The 20983-nt window shown below is 38.0% G+C and overlaps 1 protein-coding gene across 1 annotated transcript in view; it reads right to left on the bottom strand.

The window, feature by feature from the left end:
• Window positions 1–738: 738 nt before the first annotated feature.
• The window catches only part of SLC44A1 (solute carrier family 44 member 1), a 45603-nt gene continuing 25358 nt past the window's right edge, over window positions 739–20983 (bottom strand). The window contains exons 6-16 of the mRNA XM_074166402.1: window positions 17965–18134; window positions 15981–16070; window positions 13862–13989; window positions 12789–12975; window positions 10887–11052; window positions 7927–8083; window positions 7598–7681; window positions 6164–6301; window positions 4589–4825; window positions 2990–3070; window positions 739–762 (exon numbers count right to left, since the gene is read on the bottom strand). Of these exons, the coding sequence (XP_074022503.1) occupies window positions 739–762; window positions 2990–3070; window positions 4589–4825; window positions 6164–6301; window positions 7598–7681; window positions 7927–8083; window positions 10887–11052; window positions 12789–12975; window positions 13862–13989; window positions 15981–16070; window positions 17965–18134 (1462 nt within the window). The remainder of the gene's footprint in view (window positions 763–2989; window positions 3071–4588; window positions 4826–6163; window positions 6302–7597; window positions 7682–7926; window positions 8084–10886; window positions 11053–12788; window positions 12976–13861; window positions 13990–15980; window positions 16071–17964; window positions 18135–20983) is intronic.

Raw genomic sequence — 20983 nt, 5'->3', positions numbered from 1 at the left:
TGAAGTGTGAAGGAGGCTACCGAACTCCGGAGGCTACCGGAGGATAGCGGGCAACGGGTGAGAGGGGTAAGTGGGGTAAAACAGGAAGCTAATTGCATATAAAAATTATCTGTCCCCATTTTCTAGTCTCTAATAGGAGATGCAAGGGCTCCCACACACCTGAATACCTGAGGAGTTGGTTATTGTGATATCTGATACTGATAAACAAAACTGTGCCCCACCAGGGCTGTAAAGTAAAATGACTGCTTCATTCAAACTGAATAAATTCTCACTGAAACTGCCTTTTGAAAAATTAAATTTGAGACTTTTCTTGATTTGAAGGTTTTCCTGACATGTACCTGTCCTGAATTTAATGCAAATTTAAACAAACTAAACAAGTAAAACTCTCAGCAGATTAGCAGTGTCATGGGAAATCTGTGTCTAAACCCAGTCACCATGTCAAATTATCTTTACAATGATACCTCCTCCAGATTGTAAAGTATCAAGCAGATAAGAATCAACTTTTCCATGACCACAATGAATAATTAAAAAAAATGGAACAATGATAAAGCTGCTTGTAAAAGCCACCCGTATGAAAAGAGTACATGTTTCACAAAAATAATTGTTAAAAAAAGTATTAAATCCCTGTTCCTTTTCTCTGATTTTGGCTGTTTATTTATATATATATATATATGTATGTATATATGTATATATATACTGTTTTGGAATGTCAATGGGTTCCAATATGGCTGGCTAGTTTCAAGATGAACTTGCTCCAGAGGCCTAGAAAACAAAGTCATACAGCACAGTCTTAGACAAATGCCAAAAGACAAGGAGAAACTGAGTCAAAGGGGTCACTGGAAACCATAAAGAAAAAAGCGTGAAAAGGTGTTGGTGTTTGGGTTTTTTTGTGCCTTGATACAAGAACAGGTGGTGCTAAATGTTTCCTCATCTCTGCTATTAATACCTAAAATACAACTGCACTTAGGGAAATTTAACCTCCAGAACTAATTGTCATGTCTAAGAAATGTCTGCATTTCAAGGAGACTGAAACAAAACAGTAAAGACTCAATTTTTTAAAAAAGGAAGGAAAAAAAGAAGAAAAATTAATCTAATTTTCAAATACCCAATTTTGGGACTACAGGAGGTACTACTACAGAATAGACTTATGAATGATCTTATTCCAGATGTAACTGAGGCCTTTATGAATGCTTTGGGGAAAGGTACCAGCAATTTCACAGCGCTAACTGCTGTACCCTGTCCTTGTCAGGAAGTGAGATCCTAGCATTTCAGAACCTATTCCACAGGAGCTGAACGCCCCAAAACAAAAGACCACTTGAGAAAACAAGGCCCAGTCAGTTCCAAACAAGACCATCACATGAGCAGCAGAACTGGGAGTAATTCAGCAGGTGACACTCAGGCTGCGCATCAAGTGCTCCACACCTCCAGCAGCCCTAGGAGGACTTTCAGACAGTGCTAGGCTTGAGTGCCTAGAGTCAAAGTTCTGAAAAGAACTAGACCACCCTTGACTTGCAAGTACTTGGTTTGCCCTTTTACAAGGAGGAATGAATAAAGGTTTTAACATCCAAGCTGCAGGCAGTCAAGTACAAAAGTCTGAGTAGCCGTCTGTGCTAGCACTGATGAGAGCATAAGTGGAAAAACACTTAAGGTAAACCTGCTGTTTGAATTAGAGATTAACATAACACATTTTCTGACTGAGATTTTTTTTTAGTGCGTGTGACTAGAGGTTTTGCAAACCAAATTCTCAATCATTTTAAAGGCAGCTTTACATTTGCAGTGTTTAGACTACTCTGAAAATCCCAACATTAGTGTTTGTTTGAACAGCTAGAATTACTCCCAGAAGAAAACAGTAAATGAGCATAGAATTAGTTTTTTAGATGTATAAACACAGCAGCATTTAGGCGTAAGCAGACCTAGAAACACACAAAGCTACACATCCATCCATTCTACAGCAGGAACCCATTCCAGCTAGGTCAAAAAATGCTCATGCAACATGGCTTCACGTACATCGTTTGAAAAAAAAAATAATTCTACTGTTAACATACACTCATTTGGGTTCCATTACGTTAAAAAAATTGTCCCCATGGTAAGGAACTGCGTCAGGCCCAAGTACTCTTGAGAAAGTAATGGTGGAAAAATATCTATTTCACAAAGTCATATTGCACGATGACAAGTCATACCTTGCTGAGCCTGGGTCTCCATCATACGCTCTCAGTTCTCCACCTTCCAAACTCATCCTCCTATCTGTTATTTGTACCATGTATAGCTGTTCCTTATTCCAGGCTACTCAGACATGCAATGCCTTCCTAACAGGCACACCATAAGTAAAACAGGCTGCAGAAGCATAAATGATGCATTGTTCACTGTCTGTATATCTGACAGTGTGAGATGGAAAGAGCACACAAGAGACAAGCAACATAAGTAGTTGGCAATAAAAACAAACAACTGGGAAAAATGTCATTTGAGCAGGTTGAAAGGAATCACTGTATCCAATTCCTTGGCACCATATAAAATAATTTGGTGAGAGCTTTAAATGCCTGGTCCTACTTTGCAACAATGGATGTGCTCAGTAGTGTTCTTCAGGCTTTTATGGTGAACATAAGATGAACAAAAATTGTTCAGTTCAGGACTGAAGACAGTATTAAAGTCAGAATAGCCCAATGAATTCCAGAGTCATCTTATTTTGGGAGTACTCAGCAGTTGGGGCTGTCTGTGTACCACATAGCATGCATACTAATCCTAATGAAATGATCCTGCATTTGTTTCATGACAGTTCCTTTCATCTTACTTTTACAGGAGATGGTCTCAGCTGTGACAAAAACTCTGCCATCCAGGTGATAGGCAAGCTCACAAACAGAAAAAGCAGAACATCTTGAGTGATACAGAGAACAAAAACTTCTCCTGAAGAAGTGCAGTCAGTAAAGACAAAGAGGGAGAAGAAGTAAAAGTGAAACTCTTGGAGGACCGCCACCTCCTCATCTGCACCTACCATTGGTTTTAGCTCTCTGCCCTCAGCTCCACCTCCCCGGCCAGCTTCTTTCATAGATTTCCTACTATTCTCCACAAACTCCTGAAAAATAGTAATAAAGTGAAGAGTGCTTTCTTAGAGCAGACTCCAAACATTGAATTTCAATACAAAATGTTAAGATGTAACTCTCAACACAACTTGCTCCTCCCACTGCTCCGGGTCAGACTTGTCCACAAAGTACCAAAAGAGCCTGCCAAATAGCCATGAGGGTCTCCCTCATTTCATTCTGGAAGACAGACAGGTATTTGCCTGTGTGCTGGTACAACTTTCACATTTACCACACAGTGCTTTCCTTTACAGGGAAGGAAGGTAGGAGGATGGCTGTCAAAAAAACCCAGGGATCCTAATTATTACATCCTCTCCCGCGTACTATGTGTAACGTTGGAACTCCATCAAACAGAGGCACTTGGAGACAATTACTTGCAAGGTCTTGTTGATTTCCCTAACTTCCCTCAATTCAAACTCTTAAATTTTTCACTGGATAAGAATCACCTACTCCAAGACCGGCAAAGGTGCTAACTCAATTTTATGTGATTTTTTTTCTCTTGAAGGAAAGCCTTCTGTAGTAAATTCCAGTAAACTTTAGCTGCTAGTGTTTTCTGATATTGACTGTTCACTGAAGAAACCCAAATGCTTTTATGATTCATCTGTGCTGTCTTCTGAGACAGCATGCTGCATTTTACTCTTATTCTGCGCTAAAAAGCAACGGATCAGCTACTGTTTTATTTATTATATACTCTAGATTCTGTAGTGTTTTACTGAAAATTTAACTTTAAAATCTTGACATGTTTTTCCAACAAGTAATCAGAAAAAAAAATATGCTAAGAAGTCATGAGAGTCTTCCTCTAGCCTACACATGGGGGTATATTTTGCAGGGATATATTCTGTGGTTCCCACTTAAAAATACTACCAAGAAAATTACCTACTCAACAACAGAGTGGCTTAAGGAGCAGAATTTTTACATCTTAGTCTCTAGCTAGAGAGAACAGGGAGTAAGATGGGACAAACAAATAAGTTAATTATGCAAAGGGCCTTGATCTAGGCTCCAGGGCAGAACATAATTTCTGTTTTCTGTGCATGACAGGCTGAGAAGCAAGTTCTGGCTCCTGTCTATCTGAAAGAAGAGAGTAACCACACTGGAGTTTTCCTGTGTGTGAGGTAGAATACTCTGATATTTTTTTGTCTTCCATGTCCCAAGAGAGGTCCTTCTTAGAAAAGCACAAAAAACAAGTCTTTACCACCTGTTTTGCTTCTCTCCATTCTGCAGTGTATCATTTAGAATAAAGGATACTCAAAGGTATGATTCTGCAAGACAACTGGTCATCTCACAGCCAGCATATAGAAGCCAATACCAGTGATGTCAAGGGAGGGAAGAATCATGACTTATCTGACGCTCATCAGAACGCACTCTTTGTTGATCAAGCCATGAACAACATAGCAAGGTAACCCAGGTAAAAAAAAAATTACAGTATTAAACTCAGCTACTGAGTTCACTCCACTCTCAAATTACTCATCTTATGAAACCATATCCTTAGCCTTAGAGAGCAAGGGGAAACTTACCATGAGAACTTTATCCATGTAGAATTCCCGCCCAGGGCTCCCATCATTGTATTTTGTATCGATGGCAAAACATAAGAAAAGGACATCAACAACCATTTCATAAATGGAAAGGAAGCAGTGAGCAACCAGGAATGCAAAGAGGCAGACAATGACGAGCGGCAGCACCCAGATGGTGTAATCTCGTTGGTAATTCAGCAACATAATCCCGGCCAAACCTGTACTGCAGACTATCAGGACCTGAGGAAGAAAACAGAAGAGAACTCTCATGGCAGAAGCCTTTTGATTTTTTTTCTTGTTTGGTTTTGTTTTTTAACCTACGTGCTTCTTGCTCTGCCAGGGCTAGAACCGGGAGCTACAGATCCTAGTGGCAATGACATCTTAACCTCCTGGATTCCCCATATCCCTGCGTGTAAATGACATGGGAAGAGAGAAGGGGGAAGACAGGTCTTGAGGGGATGGTACGTTTTTCATTTTGCTGGCAGAAACAACTTCAAAGCTCGTCTTATCTTTGTCCCATCTCCATACAGGAAAGGTAGATCAGAATTCATGCAAGGCATTTCATGTAACAGTCTCCACAGAACTACGCTATATGTGAGGCCCTAACAGATATTTCACTGGGTACCAGTTTAGTCTTTGGGTATAACAAAAGGACTAAAACAATTGTTGTGGCCACTCAACATTTCTAACATTACCAAATCTATTATTATGAACTGCAGCTAAACATGAAATTGTAAAATAGGTCAGCTTTACTGTATTGTGAAAAAAACAGGTTGCACTGATAAAGGAGACAGGCTGGGATCCTAGCACTGTTTCAGCTGACAATATTTTTTTATATTGTGCACTGTTCATTTCAACATTTCTGTCACCTGTACATTTCTCTAATAATTTGAAACACATCTTTTCAGGGAGATGTTTCCTAATACCTTCAGACACCTCCATAAAACCATATTACATGGAGAGCACTTCATGGTCTCCCAGGCACCTATATCTTCATTACGTGTTTATTTCTTTTCACACCTTATTGACTTAATTACTGGATTACAAGTCCAGCCCACTGTACTCTGACTTAATAAAAGCAGAGAAATGTAGTAACAAAGACAGTTCAGTCCAAGCTGGCAGTTCTTCACAACAGGCTCCTACACTACCTTCCAGTCCAATATTGTTGGTAATCAATAACAAGCCAGTTTTCAACTTAAACCCGGAGAGCCCTTACTAAAAATAATTTAGAGGAAAAGCTTCCTTTCATTAAGGTTCTAGGTTTTAACCACAAAAGCAATCAAAAACTCAGAACTTCTAATATTTTTATGGAGTCAAGAGAAAAATCATGCAATAGGTGTCACCATCTTCAGCTATTCCCTTCTGATCTTTTTTACTTAATGTAAGCGGGTCATCTGCTTATCCTCTCTGTCCTGGACAATCCCCTTCCTGACATGACGGAGCTCGATGTAATAAAGTGCATTCTAAGAAACAGGAATTTGAAGGCATTTTATATCTGGGGTGCCAGCCATTGCTAAGGAAAGCTTATTACTACATAGGTCAGTAATAACTGCATACAGTTATTTACAGTATACATACCTTTCCTAGGAACAGCATAAAGTCCCCAACTGTGTTTATGGCAGCCACTCGCAAAGCATTTTCCACTAGAATAACAAAGGCATCCTTTGCTGAGGTGCAGAAGTTGGTGCTGTTGATAGCTGTGGCTGTATATGCGTTCTGGGAAAAGCAGATTGAAGATTTACTCATGGAATGATCAGATACTTCAGGTGGTGGGGTAGGGGGTGAGGAAGAAGAGGAAGAAGATGCAGCTTCTGAATAAATCACATAAGTTATATGATGTTAATGAACAAAGATTCCCCTTGAGAATTTTTGAATCAAGCAGTACATACCAGCTGACAAAAGACTATACGAGGTAGAGAATTACCATTCTTCTCCTCCCTTGCTCATCATTTATGCACTAATAAGTTTATTCCAAAAAATTAATTAAATAGAATTTGCAATTTGTGTGCAGGAGGAGGTGAGCAATGGCATAACTACAGCAATTAAGTAGTTAGAAAAAAATATTCAGGAAATATAATTGAGTTTGAGAGTCATACAAGTCCACCAAGATAATTCATAGATACACCATCAGACTGCATTCAAAGTTAGCCGAGACAATTTGCAAGGATATGCTGGGGGTTTTCTTAAACGCCTCCTTCTGCTTTTATTTCTGTATTCACCGAATCACAGAATTGTCAGAGTTGGAAGGGACCTCTATAGACCATCTAGTCCAACTCCCCTGCTAAAGCAGGGTTGCCTAGAGCACATTACTCAGGACTGCATCAAGGTGGGTCTTGAAAATCTCCAGAGTAAGGGACTCCACGACCTCCCTGGGCAGCCTGTTCCAGTGCTCTGTCACCCTCACTGTAAAGAAGTTCTTCCTCATATTTAAATGGAACTTCCTATGTTCCAGCTTGTATTTCCACAAGCAAAAAACTGAACAACAGTGAAAGGGATATTAGAGAGATATTTAGAGGTGTACTTAACAGAGGTGGAACCACAGGCCAATAAAATCTTTTACAAAGGTGTCTGACTAGCCAGTGTGTCACAATTCCTTCCACTTCATAGATGATGATGACAATTTGATGTTATGTACAGTTTTTCAATTGTGTGAACCTTAAAAATTACACCTGGAAAAGCTTCATTTTCTTTTCACAACAAACATATTTTGAAATTCAGATGTAGTTTGATAGAGTTCACATAAGGAGGAACACCTCCAATGACTAAACAAATTGCTCTAAAGTTGAGTTACCGTGTTCAGAAAGATGAATACCAGCTATTTTTCACCTTTACGAGGTAAACAAAGACTAATGTAGTGATCTGTAGGGTAATTTCAGTGATGGAGAAAAGACTGAAGTACCTTCATTGAAGTTCAGTTCCAAAGTACGATACCTTATGTGTCAGCCTCAGAATGCACTCTGGGAATCATATATTATCAGCCCTTACATAAAACTTGCATATTGAAAATCTTACCTGATTTAAGTAGGTCAGGCACTTTTCTAGACACCAAAGGCAGCAGATGCAGGCTTTCAGCATACAGCGAGCACAAGCATTTTCCTAGGAAAGCACAGAATGTAGGAAAACAGGTAAAGATTAAAATCAACAGACTTAAGAAAACAATATTCCTTTGTGTTTCAGTAACTGATACTTAGCCTCATAACTTAAGCAGTCCCTCTCAGTCCCATGGTCCTTTAAAGACCAAATATTCCAAAACAAGACTTCCAGCCCCCACACAAATTAAATTAGCTGTAAACACATCAGACATTGAGTTTCAGTAAGAAAATGGAATCTACTTCTCTTACTTTTCCTTTGAGTTGTGTATGAATATACATAAGAATCATTCGTGGTATCTTCACCAGTGTGATAATGAAAGACCCCTTTGCCACCGTTCCTAGGTGGTAACAAACAAGGCGATTAACAGATGCCAGAATAGGCGTAAATGGCAGATTCCTTTTCTCCCTGTTGAAAAGAGAAAAATAATAAAGTAGAATGATCAACATACATTTAGTAACATCTAGAAGTACTACAAATTCTCAATAAACTAACGTGCAAAAGGAATATCTATCCTTATACTAGCTTTCAGTCTATATTTTTCACTCCACACTGACAGTCTGTGCAAGTCATGGTTTTGGCTCTAATGCTGTAATAGGAATAGGATAAGGAATCAGTATGTCTTAAGGTAGCAGTCGGCTGCATTACTACTATCGTCAACTGGCAGTTTCTACAAAACTACATTTGATGGTGTGCTATTCAAAACCCTCCAGAAAAGTGTGAAACAAAGCTAACGCTTTTTCAGTCAGACTACTGATAAAACTTGCCTTCCCCATCTCTCCTGAAGGTCTTCGTGGAGACTTTGGAGAGAGTACTACTGCTTTTTTTCATTAAGTAAATTCTTTTCTCAGATGTTTTGCATTTCTGATTTAGCTATTATATCCTGAAGGAACCAAATATCAAGCCTTACAACAAGCTATTTCACTGCAATGTGGCTAGAATATTATTAATTTATGAGATAAATACTCAATTTCACAGTTCTGAAGCAATCCCCTTTTACAATTTTTATTTATATTTCCTACCAATGAAGTCATTTTTATTTCTCTCTCAAAGAATAGCTTTATTCAACATTTAAAGAATGGCTCTTCCTTATTAGAATTATGAATGTAATACTAAGCACATTAAAGGAACAAGCGCTAACATTCCAAACATAAAATATCTCCTCAGCTTGGGAGAAAGTAATTTTCATATGACTTTCATTCAAAAGGATAAAAAGTAGAGTCTTCATTCCACGAAACTAACATCTGTGTAACCTAATCCTGAGACGCGAACTATTAAAATAGGTTTACCCTGGATTTTCTTCCAATTAACTTTTACAGCTTAGGTGGGGGAAGCCAAATTCTATTCCATTTTGGGCACAATCACATAAAAGGTCTGAGCCTTACACCCAGGCAACCCAACCACTTCCTCCTTTTGTGGTAAATTTAATAGAGGGCAGAGTCTGTAATGCAGAACACCTTGAGATCTGTTATTGCCTGAGTTGAAAGGAATCTATCTGGCTAAGTTAAATGAACAGTGAACATTTCTCCATAGATAACTTCACGTCATTTGCTTTGGAAAGCTGCCAATATGCAACACAATGGGTAAGTCTAAATTCATGCCCTTTCCTTTCTTACTAAGTCACTTTTCAGATTAGAATTGTATCTTAAAACGCAGAAAAGGATAACAGTAGGGAGAAATGGGTACTTACTAACTTAAAATAAAATTCCTGTTATGGAATGATAGGGTACAGTTAAAGAAAAATCATTCACCCTCAAGCGACAGAAAATACATAAAACTTCCAGATTAAGCATACACATTGCTAAGTGATCTATTTCAATGTGAAGTTATCCTCTGTCCTCTGGAATTTTCTAGTTTGTTACTCAACCCAGTTTAATTATTCACAAGATTACATCCCTGTAACATCTTGTAATAACTTCACAGATGTATTTCACTGGTATATTGGAGGGCTTCATCATTAATAAAATAACAATTTTTGTCAGCACAGTAAATTAGTTCATTGCCTTTGATATTGTTTTAAAGACTAGGGCAGATAAGAAGTTCAATGTAATTCAGATAACACTCTCAATTAAAAAGACAAACCAATTAAACATTTGTGATCTGAATCATGCACTTGAAAAATTTCTGCATACATTATTTAAAAACCCATTTTTTTAAAAAACCAGACTCTTAAAAGCACACAGCAAGAACAGAGTGTGGCTGCTGGATATCATTTGTAATTTTTTTATATAATAGTCCTCACATGAAAGACTAAAAAAACATACCAAAACCCACTAGCTGAACTACATGTGTATTTAGGATAGTTCTTGGGAATAGCACCACTCCAATGTCTTGGTTTTCCTTTCTTAAGTAAATTACCGTTTCTAAGTACCTTGCCAATATCCTCTACTCATTCTGCTCTTTATCTAGAGGAGTTGGATTTATATTGTTTGGAAAAGACTCTGAGAATGTCTGAAATAAAATTACTCATCTAGCTCTTGAACAATGATGTGGTGGCTTTTTCTGGGAGAGGCAGGGTTTGAAAAAATTTATTATGAACTACTAGATCTACGAAGACGTGCAGAGAAGCTTCATTAAACTATACTTTTATAAAACAGGTATTAGTGTACTTGCTGCTTTTCCTTAGCAAAAATACTGCCATAGAGCTGCTCTACATACCAACAATGTAATACTTCAGATCACTGAAGTACCGTTTACCCTCATTCTCATGAAATACTAACAAAGCACCTGATACCATTTTTTAAAATTAAAAACCTGGGTCCTAAATGGCTAAAAACAGAACTTCAATTTTCACTTATTTAAGGTAAATTTTAAGCAACTGGAATTTCATAAAAGTTTCAAAATACTATACATTAAAACCCCAGAGCTAAGTTTGTGATTCTGAAATTAGTTTCTTATCTCTGTGAAGCAAAACTCTTGTGCCTGAAGGTTGGTAAAACCATTGCCTAATAATTAGTATTGGCTTCTTGAATAGCTAGCAGATACACTCAAGGCAAACCGGACCTCATGTCTAAAATATCAAGAATACTGTCTATAATCAGCAAACCACATTATTTTAGGACTTGACATGACTTAAAGAGTCAATACAATTCAACTGCTCTCCAGCTTTCAGGACAGAAGCAAGTATTCTCCCCAAAAGCTGTGTCCCTCATTAGTTCAGTTAATTCCATTTCTAGGCTGCTTCCAGCAGAGCTGTCTGAGTTGCCCATACCTTGTGAAATAGTAGGTCACAACAGCCCCTGCTACTGTCATCTGCTGACAAGCTAGGATAAACTCGCTGATCCAGATCAGTCCCACTACATGGTACCACCACATGTATTTCAAGGGGCCTACCATCCGAAATTCAACAAATCCTTCTTCGTTTGGGACAGGACTACCTAGAAATAAATGAAGATAAAAAAGGAAATACTGCTTAAATCAAGTCAGAAAGAGGGATGCGCACAGTCTACAGCAGAACCCCTGAGATTCCAAACATATGATTTCATACATTCAGAAATCCATTGACTCTGTCTCCGCTGAATAGCAGCATCACATGCTGAGGCTGACAGCACATGTCAGGAGCCCCCTAGGATAAGCTCTTTTTCAATGCGTTAACCCACGCCGAGATGAAACATCTTATACACCAGTAATCTGAACATCAGATGAGATTCAGAAAAATACTGAAAGTAACGTCACGTGTATAAAATGCTTACTTTAGAAACCACGGTTCAGACTTAGCGCTGATAGCACCTTCTCCACCTTCTTAGCTATGCTTTTATGCTTATATAAACAATTAGTATTTTCTTGTGAATAAACCAAACTAGTGAAATAATTTTGGTTTTAATGAACAAGCTCTTATGAAGAGTAGGCTTCTTCTCTTACACAGATAATGTAGACTTTTTAAAGTTCTCCTGGTTTGGACTGAAAAGATCTGGCCCTGTTTGTACACAGATTTTGTTTAACTGGTATCAGTGAAGATATCAAGTGAGCATAAAGCTAAAAGCATAAATTAGTCTTTGCAGAATCAAGGCCAATCAATGAGTTCTGTCAGAAAAAAAAAAAACATCAGCCTAAATTCTGCTATAAATTGAGTCTCTGTGCAGTGGTCTTTAACTCACAGAGTGAACCATGGGACTTACACTTAACTCACTTTCAGAGGCCAACATTTTCTGCACATAGTAGAGCATATAATGAAAAGTAAAAATTTCAACAGTAATGAGAACATGTGAATTCTATTACCCTTGCTAAAGGTTCAGGCTATGAAATAAAAAAATATTTCTCTTGTATGATCCTGAAATAGCTCTGTGATCTGAAACACTGCTACTTTTCAATCAGCAGAAAACAATAAATCTCAGAATTCTAAGATCTTAATAATGAATGATGGTCTCTATTGTCTACAACTTACTACAAAATAACACAGACATCTCCCATTTTAAAAAGCAGTTGCTAGGATTCTCTACTGAGGTAACTAAGATTTGAACCTATAAGATCAACTAATTCTAGAAGCTCTTGTCAGACCCTGAACACAAACAAAGCTCTCCTATGTGCTTCACAGCAAGCATAAACTGAGAATACACTGGCTGCTCCCAAAATATGGTGTACAAACAGCAGAAAAATCTCCCTAATAATCCTGGTAAATGCTGAAATAATACTAGACACCTAAGTTACGAACAACTGAACACTACTTTGAGTATATTTACATTTTGGGAGAGAGTAAATGGCCCTTTCATTACTATGTCTTCATCTGTGCAAGTACTGGCTACAATACAATACAACACCTTATGAGATAAGCTGTAAGATTAGCTGGTTTTGACCTGCTTATGTAAAATCAGTGGTAATTATTGGGAAAATTGTTATAGCAGTCATTAATGGAGTCTTGTGGCTTGCAACATGCCAACTTGCATCAAATCAAAAAGCTGGCCTAAGGCACAAAATAGTATACCGGTAACGCAGACTCAAATGCACAACAACTTCCTTCAAACAAGTATTTTGAAGTCACTGAAGTAGACAACAACAGAAGCATAGTATGTGGGGTTTTTTTCCAGAGGTTCCCACATGCACTTTAACCAACTCTGCCTGAAATCATATTAAAATGAAGTGGAATTTATTTAAAATAAGCCTAGTAGCTGCTTACCTGTAGTACCAAGGAAGAGCAGGACTGTGATCCAGTATGTCCAGAAGAGGATAAGCACAAAGAATGTCCAAAATGGCTGGAAGACTAGCAGCGGAAGGTGAATGAAGACCTTGCCGGCCACGTGGAACAAGGCAATGGTGAGAGCTACTCGTTTGCGCATAATCAACATTATCAAGAACAAGATAACCTAGAGGAAGGAGTTTCCAAATCACATTTTAGGGAACTGAAAAATAAGCAAGCTTTCTTTTTGCACAGCTAGGATATTCAACTCAGCAAATTAACACGTGCTCTATCTAGAAAATCACAAGATCAAAATGTAAAACCTCTATCAGCTTCAGTGACAAATTATTTTAAAAATTATGCTTTTGGGGAATTTCAACCTCATAATTACGTGTTTGGAATCATCACCAGCCTCAGGCTTATGAAATCAGACCAGATCCTATCCTCAATTATGTTTTACAAACCAATGAAATCAGCAGAATTTAACAAAGAATACAATTTAACGCCTACATATGGACATGGTGTGGTGAACTTGTGATATAAGTTAGTCAAACGTTGTCAATTTCTAGTAGTAAAGTCGGTAACTCTGAAACAAAGAGCAAGGCCTGATGAAGACAAATTGGTTCAGCAATAATTTTTAGTATTTTTTTTTCACAATGATCCTTCCGTAAATGGAAAAAAGTTTGGGACAACCGATTTTGGAAATAGGAATGGTCTGAGGACTTCCAAATAAACTGAAAATATGAAGTACCTCTGAAACGGGAACCTAAGAAAAATCTCGTAAGTGAAACTACATTGGGAGTCCAATATTGTACCAATTCACAAAGTCCCTGTGGACATTTTACAGTAGAGGAAAGTAGCTGCAAGGTCAGGAACTCTCTCCTAACTCAAAACAGATATTACAGAACAATGCCTACAAGCAAAAATAAAACCAAAAAAAATCACAACAACAGAGCTTGCGGTAGCAATAAACTCTTCAAAAATGTGCACAATATGGAACTTTCACCAGAAAAAAAATAGACACAACCAGGAAGACAGAAAAAGAAAATAATATAGTCATTAGCAAAACATACCGTGAAGACTGTAGCTGAAATAGCATAGATCAGAAGAGCCTGAAGATTGTCTTTGGCTATTTGAGTCTCAACAGCACTAGCAGACATTCGTTGCTTAGCATAAAGCCACCACAGGACTCCTGTACCACCTATGTTTTAGAGAGAAAAAAAAGAATAACTGAAAGAGGCTCCGTCTATGTGACACAGTTATAATACCTAGTACTAAAACTAAACAGTTTCCTCTTCTAAGCATAGTCTGGTATAGAAGGCTCAAAGGCACTGACAGCTAAACCAACAGAAGCTTTTGAGGATGGAGAAGTGCCCTCTTCTCAAGTGGATTTTCACAGTCTCACCCCACTATGACCATTCAAAGAGACTTGCAGCTCTCTGACTTTCTGGTCTAAGGTGAAGTGCATGAGAGGACTAGTTCATGAGGAGCCCTAACAAGGAAGATCACAGCTCCCATTAGACAGGCAATAGAGTAACAAAAAGAAGAATAAAGAGTTACATGGTAGGATGTATGAACATATGTGTATAATATGTTAGAGAGTAAGAATTTAGGAGGGGGAACAGAGACTGACCTTTGGATTAGGATGCAAAACAACAAGAGGAACAAAAGGAGGAGTCTGCAACTCCTGGGAAGACTAATTGAGATGAGAAGAAACAGCCCTGATGCTGAGAACAGCAACTCAGGTTAATGACATATAGCTACACCTTCATCAGACAATGTCTTTTGGGCACTGGAAAAAACATCAGTGACAGACTCAGGAGGCCAATATAGTGTGAAGTACCTTCTTCTAACTCCTGTTAAGAAACCCTAGCCTTATGCTCAGAATTTTGTTCTTATATTCTAGCTATGTTTCCAAGGTAGAACTTTTCTTAAACACAAGATTCCAGCCTCTCAGGGAGGGCTTTGAGTATCGCTTTTGAGTACCCTCCTCTGTTCTGTTATTATTTCTGAATCAGCTGCACAAGTCACAAGTCTTTGCTGAAGGTACTCCTTTCAGGTCTAAAATGGAGGATGCTCTTTTGGTGTACCCTGAATAGTGAACAAGCAGTATGTCTCACAAACGATATGCTTATTTCAGTCTGTGTAATGGATGCGATTTTTTTTACAATATTATAACAGATAGCAATAAGTCATTCAACTCTTTCACTCATCATAGTTGCTCAGTGTCTTAAGGGAATATAAATGAAAAAAAAAAATACATCCCTTTTTTGTGGTCAGAGATCCTCTGAACAGTAAGCAGAAAAAACAAGTGATCCTGAAAAGCCATAGATGGTCTGCTGATTTTTTTCCATCCCTTGCAGTCATGCATTGCAAGAATTAAATTGCTAGTACTTCCTAATTTAATTATTCTATTTTTGTTCCTTCCCTCTAGTGATCTGCCCATACATTTGGGCTTTGCTACTGAGTATCAGTAATAGAAAACTTAAGTTTTATAAATATAAAAGTTTATGTCATAAAGCAAGGCTATCTTCATGCAAGAGAAATCATTTTGCACAACACAATCTTTGGCCATTCCCAAGATGGCATGGCTGGCTGCATTTCATACGTGACCTAGGTCATGCAGGACTTTCTGAGTCATATAGGAATACAAGGATTTGATTAGAAATGCCAGAAAAGCACCTTTGCTTCCTCTGCTCAAGAACAGATCTTAGAGACACCTAGAGAGCTACTCAGAGGACTGAAGGGGCTGATGAACCTGCAGGGTTCTACGGATATATTCTACATCCTAAAGGTCCCCTGAGGCTGCATAAACAATAGCTGCCCTTTGATTCCTGCATGCTTGCTCACATGTTTTGAAGGCACATTAAGAAGTAGGAAATGTTAAGGGCTGTGCTACAAGTGGTGTGAGGAATACCCCATATTGCCTACGTGGGCTCTAGTGAGACAGGCTGACAGGAAGCTGGCTAGCCAAGCAGGGAGCGCATCAAATCTCTAAGGAGCAACATAATATCTGGACAAGGACTACAATTACAAAGGCAGCACTTTTGACATGTGTCTTGCAAGGGACTCTAAGGAAAGCTGAAGGGAAATGCATGGTCCAAGATCTGTGCAGGATGTAGCTGGCCTGAAGACATGGAGCACAAAGATTAGAACTGGACACTCAGAAACTGGGAGACAAACAAGACTTACCGAGTGATCCCAGAATGACAAGAATTGTCAAAATCCAGACAAGTACTCTTGAAATGTACCTGATTATAACCATCAAAATCATGGACAACACTGCAAAAAAGACAAATAAAATATGTAGAGCAATTATTTCAAGTTGAAATAGCCTTTCTAATTCTCCCACTGCACTAAGATAACTGCCTTCTAACAGAATTTTTAGACAGAGATTTATTTTCTGAGGCTTACAAACTCACTGTACAGATAGTTAAGGAAATTAGGGACCTCTACACCTTCTGCTTTGATACTGTTGATTAAAACAAAGAGAGCATAAATACATTTACATGGTACATTAAATACAAGACACAATGCGTACATACGGACAGAGATGCATTTAGACAATGACAAAACAGACAGCAAGACATGATAGTAGTTTGAGTCTGACAACAAAAGCACACCTCCTGAGGAGTAGAGCAGAATTTGCACTCAAATGCACTTGTCAAACAAGTGCAGATAATGTGCCACCTGTGTACTCCAAAATGTCATGCCAGTAAAAAGTTAAAAAAATTACTACTTTATTTTCAATATTCAAAATTAGTTCTTTAAGAAGCTTTGTTCATATAGTTCCACTGCCATTCAGGAACTGGATGTTAAAAAACCCTCTACTATCTCAGACAACTAAGATTTAGCTTGTTATAAGTGTGCGCACATATTTTTGCATATACTACTTTGTGGACAGCAGTTACATGAAAACCACTGGAACCTGGCTTTCGGAATCACACAGTCTCACCCATTGTTTAAAAAGAAATAAATTCTGTTTAACTCTGAATATATGAAAAATATTTTCCTAATTAACTGTATTTAAAACTCTGTACTAATTTCTGACTCTAACCCAAAAGTAGCACTGCTAATCAGCAACTAGCTTTCAGATTCAGAACAGTCTTTCTTCCATTACTATAAAATACTGCAGCTGTCTGTCATGATTGAGGAATAAACAGCTTTCCAGTTTTAGTTGAAAAGATACTCAATGGTCTTTTGTGTTTTTTGAGGGGGTTTTTTAGTGGTATCTAGCATCTTTTTTTTTTTTTTTTTTTTTAAAAAACCACAAGGGCAGGCTGAAAACAAAGGAGTTCTTTCTCTTGTACATCTTCACAGTGTTTTTTCTAAACCACACACTGCTTATATACATGGATAGTATCTGGAGCTTCCCATTTTAGGATTTCAGATTGTATGCTTGGAAGAAGTAAAATAAATTCGCTATGAAAATATTTTATGTGGGTGAGTAGCATTCCATCTTAATTCACAAGAATTCATTAAAAAAACACTTCAGTCTAGTGCTATGTGTCACTCTATAGGGACACATGGCATGTCATAACTATAGAAACAATTCAGCACCTCTATACTGCTGGGAATTTCCACCTTTCAGAGAAGGCTGATATTTTCAAAGGCCTGAAGGTTTTAACTTTGGAGCAAGGGGAAGAACGGGATAATATACAATACAACAAATGGGCACCCAACTTCCTTTTTTTCCCTCTGAAAGTTCTCATATCCCTGCACAAGTATGTTAAATGAAGCAAACTAAACCCCCTACATTTTAGAAGAGAGTGCTATCGCGCACTTCTCACCCAGTCCTTTTCATTTGGAAAGGGTTTGTTTGGACTTGGGTTAGCAGAAGGTGAACATTAGAAAAGGGAAAGGTGAATATTATAATAAAAATTTGGATAATGGGGACATTCTGTTAACTACACCAAAACTAATGTGGGCTAACCAATTGCCATACATCCTCTGTATCTCATTATCAGTGGAGGAGCAGAAAAGACCAGGAATGCGTATATATATTGCTTCTGAGTAAGTTATTCAGCTGTCAAATAACATTTTAAAAAAGCATTCTCAACCATTTTCTACGGGCTCATTGCTATCATACATTTTTTTGCTCACATTGTGGTTAGAGGGTGTTAACAATCTCCTAATGCAATACTAAGAAATAGCTAGTAATGAGAAAAACAATTACCTAGTGATAACAAGCAAAGTCCCATTATAATCTCTTTGCTGGTCATAACTCCACTAATCAGCCTGTGTAAGACACTACTGTCACTGACAAAGGTGATCAGGGCCTCTGCAAACTTGGCATAGCAGGAAATGTTCACAGGAGCACAGCGATGGAAGAATGGAATAGGTGCACTGGTGACACAAGAAAAAAAAAATCAGAAAAAAAAATTACTCCTACTTAATATAAATGCCACATCAACACACAAATGAAAGGTGAATAGATGCAACCACTCCACCCTCATAACATCATAACCAGAAACCATGTGTTGAATGCACAAGTGCTGCTGGAATGAGGATGACCATAATGGGAAGTGATGCAATTCTTACAAGTTAACTCTCTGAGGCTGGAGTGCAGAGTCCCGTAGGAAATTATTACCCTCCCCCCCTTAAATGGCAAGGCCCAGAAAATACACGTTCCTATTTCCACTTAAACATCCCTCATTCAAGTGTCAGGTGGTGAACCAGCAGCTGAAACAATGCCTTTCACTTGTGTTAGAATGGAATACTGGCCCATATTCACAGCAAAAGAAATCCCAGAATGACAACACTCATCTTGAAATCATACGTTATGCTAAAAGACATCAGCACTTACAACTGCTGCAAAGCAAAATCAATGTACTTGCTCTTCGGTTTTCCCCATACTAAGCTTATTATTGTATTGAAGATTACAATCACCGTGTTCACTTTCATTAACTTTACTAAAATTATGCACAACATTCTTTGCAAAGTATGCAAAAATGCCTCTATTGTTTCATTATTCCTGAACTCTTTTGGAAGCATCCTCCCTCAAAACACTGATGACATGCATTAAACTTTGCCGAATGCTCAGCAGAACCTGTTATCAAGTCCATTGCAGGAAGATATGAGAGCAAAAACTTCACTTTAAAGTGGGTAATTTTGTTTTCTAAATGTTTCCCATTAAGTACCTGCCTTTCTTGCTCATAAACTATGTCAGATCTCGAAGTGGCCTATTACGTCTTTTGATCAATCTTCCCAGTTACACCTCAGACACATGTTCCATGAATTACATGTTCCTTCCTGTAATTGATGCAATTAAAGAAATGTCTTCGGCATTAAGTCAGTCTCCTCTTCTAACCTCTTAAATTTGTTTCACCCTCTCCGATCTTCCTTACTTAAAAGATTTTAGTGGACTGCAGCAGCAATGCCCATAATCTTTTGCAGTTTCCCCATTTCAGCAATCACCTACAAACCAGCAATTTTCTGTTCTCAATAACTACTTGTTAAGCCCAAGCATTTCCAAAATTCTGTCATTTTAAACACATAGTGAGTAAACCAGCTGCCTCAGGCACATCTTTTCTATGCATTGTTTTTTTGAGAAAAAAGACGGGATTATGAAAACCATTAGTGTGCAACTATTCTGTACAGAATTCAGGAAAAATTATGATTACCTGCCATACCTAGGTAATTAATAGATGGTAGAGTTTTGTTTGAAGTGACTGACCATTGTAAATGACACGGTTTTACACTTACTGTGCTGTGAAGGTAAATGCATTTGGAGCTGCTCATACTGATGGTCTACTTTTAGGTAATGATGAAGACAGCAGTTAAGTACAGCAAAGAAATTGTGAATTAGTCACAGTTACTAAAAACCAAACTAAAAACGTAATGATGGCTGCCCTATTTAAAAGGCAGCCCATGTATCCTTTCGGCCTCTTACAACATAGCCTGTTTTGGAATATGCAGCATACTGCAGTTCATTATGTGCAACAATACTGGAAAAAACTGAAATCTGAGAGGTTTATTTAATTGTTAACTGCTCCAACTTTGCAGAAAGCCTAGAGCATTTAGAAGTTGTCAATATCAAAGTGCAAAATCTGAGCTGGGAATAGGCAAAAGACTGTCATTGCTGCATCCAAATGTGAAAAATAACCATTTTGAAAAGGGAAGCTAATGGGATTAAAATACTATTTCAAAATACATCTCAACAGAGGAAAAAAATGCTTTTTGCTTAGCAGAGTTTACATTACCACCTATCATCCCTTAAGATATAGCAATTTGACTACACATTTTAAGTTACCTATTTTTGTGTGCAGTAATTAATTTCTAACTTTGTTGTAATTAATTAAAAAAAATAAAAATTAGGTTAGTGGTTCTTACAAAATTTCTTGAGTAAATAGGACTCCTGAGAATCTACCTTTTGAGATCTGCTGCTATTTCAGTGGTTCTGACTGAATGAGAAGGCGAGGTAAGGTATTTTGTTTAATAAAAAAATACAATAATAGATCTCTTCTCAGTGACCTGTACTATTTTAGATAGCCTCTTGATTATAACTTGGTATATTATATACCAAAATGGAATTACACATTTCTGAGAATAACATGATACTTAACCATGAACAAGAGCAGATTATGTTAAAAATTGTATTTTTAAAGCAATATTCAAATGAAGTTGAGACCCATCTGACTAACATGTTCAAGTACTAGATTTCAGAGGAGGGCTTTCTCCCCTCACTTTTACACTTGGGCATACATAGCAACCTGTGTGTGTGCCTGGTTGGAGTGCCACTGCTACCTGCTCCTTACAACCTCTAGAGAGCAGCCCCTTGGCACAGCTCAGCACAACTGTTTGATAAACACTGCGAGGGAAAAAGCTGGATAGGTTTTCCTCTAGGGTCCTCTATTTCAAAACCAAACAGCAAAGTCATGCTCTACTGAGGCTGAGATGTGCTATGCACAGTTTCTGGAAGACACACATATTGCTGGCTGCATTGCTAGACTGCAGTGCTGTGTCAAAGCTGGGCATAGTGCCTTGAAGCTAGAGTATCAGAGTGCAGTAGGAGGTGGACCCTCGACTAAAGGGCATGAAGATGCCTGGCCCTCAAACAGAAAACATCAAGGGACAGTCTTCACAGCATATGCTGTCTCCATCCAATGGACCTAATGGGAGTCAGATGGTCGTTCATACCTCTGACAGATCTAATCCAAAACCAGAAGTGTTAGGTAAGCTCTCCCTGAATGCCT

Source organism: Numenius arquata, chromosome Z (assembly GCF_964106895.1).
Source record: "Numenius arquata chromosome Z, bNumArq3.hap1.1, whole genome shotgun sequence".
NCBI classification, from domain to species: Eukaryota; Metazoa; Chordata; class Aves; order Charadriiformes; family Scolopacidae; genus Numenius; species Numenius arquata.
Note: the sequence above shows the minus strand (reverse complement) of the source record. Positions and strands in the feature narration are given on the sequence as shown.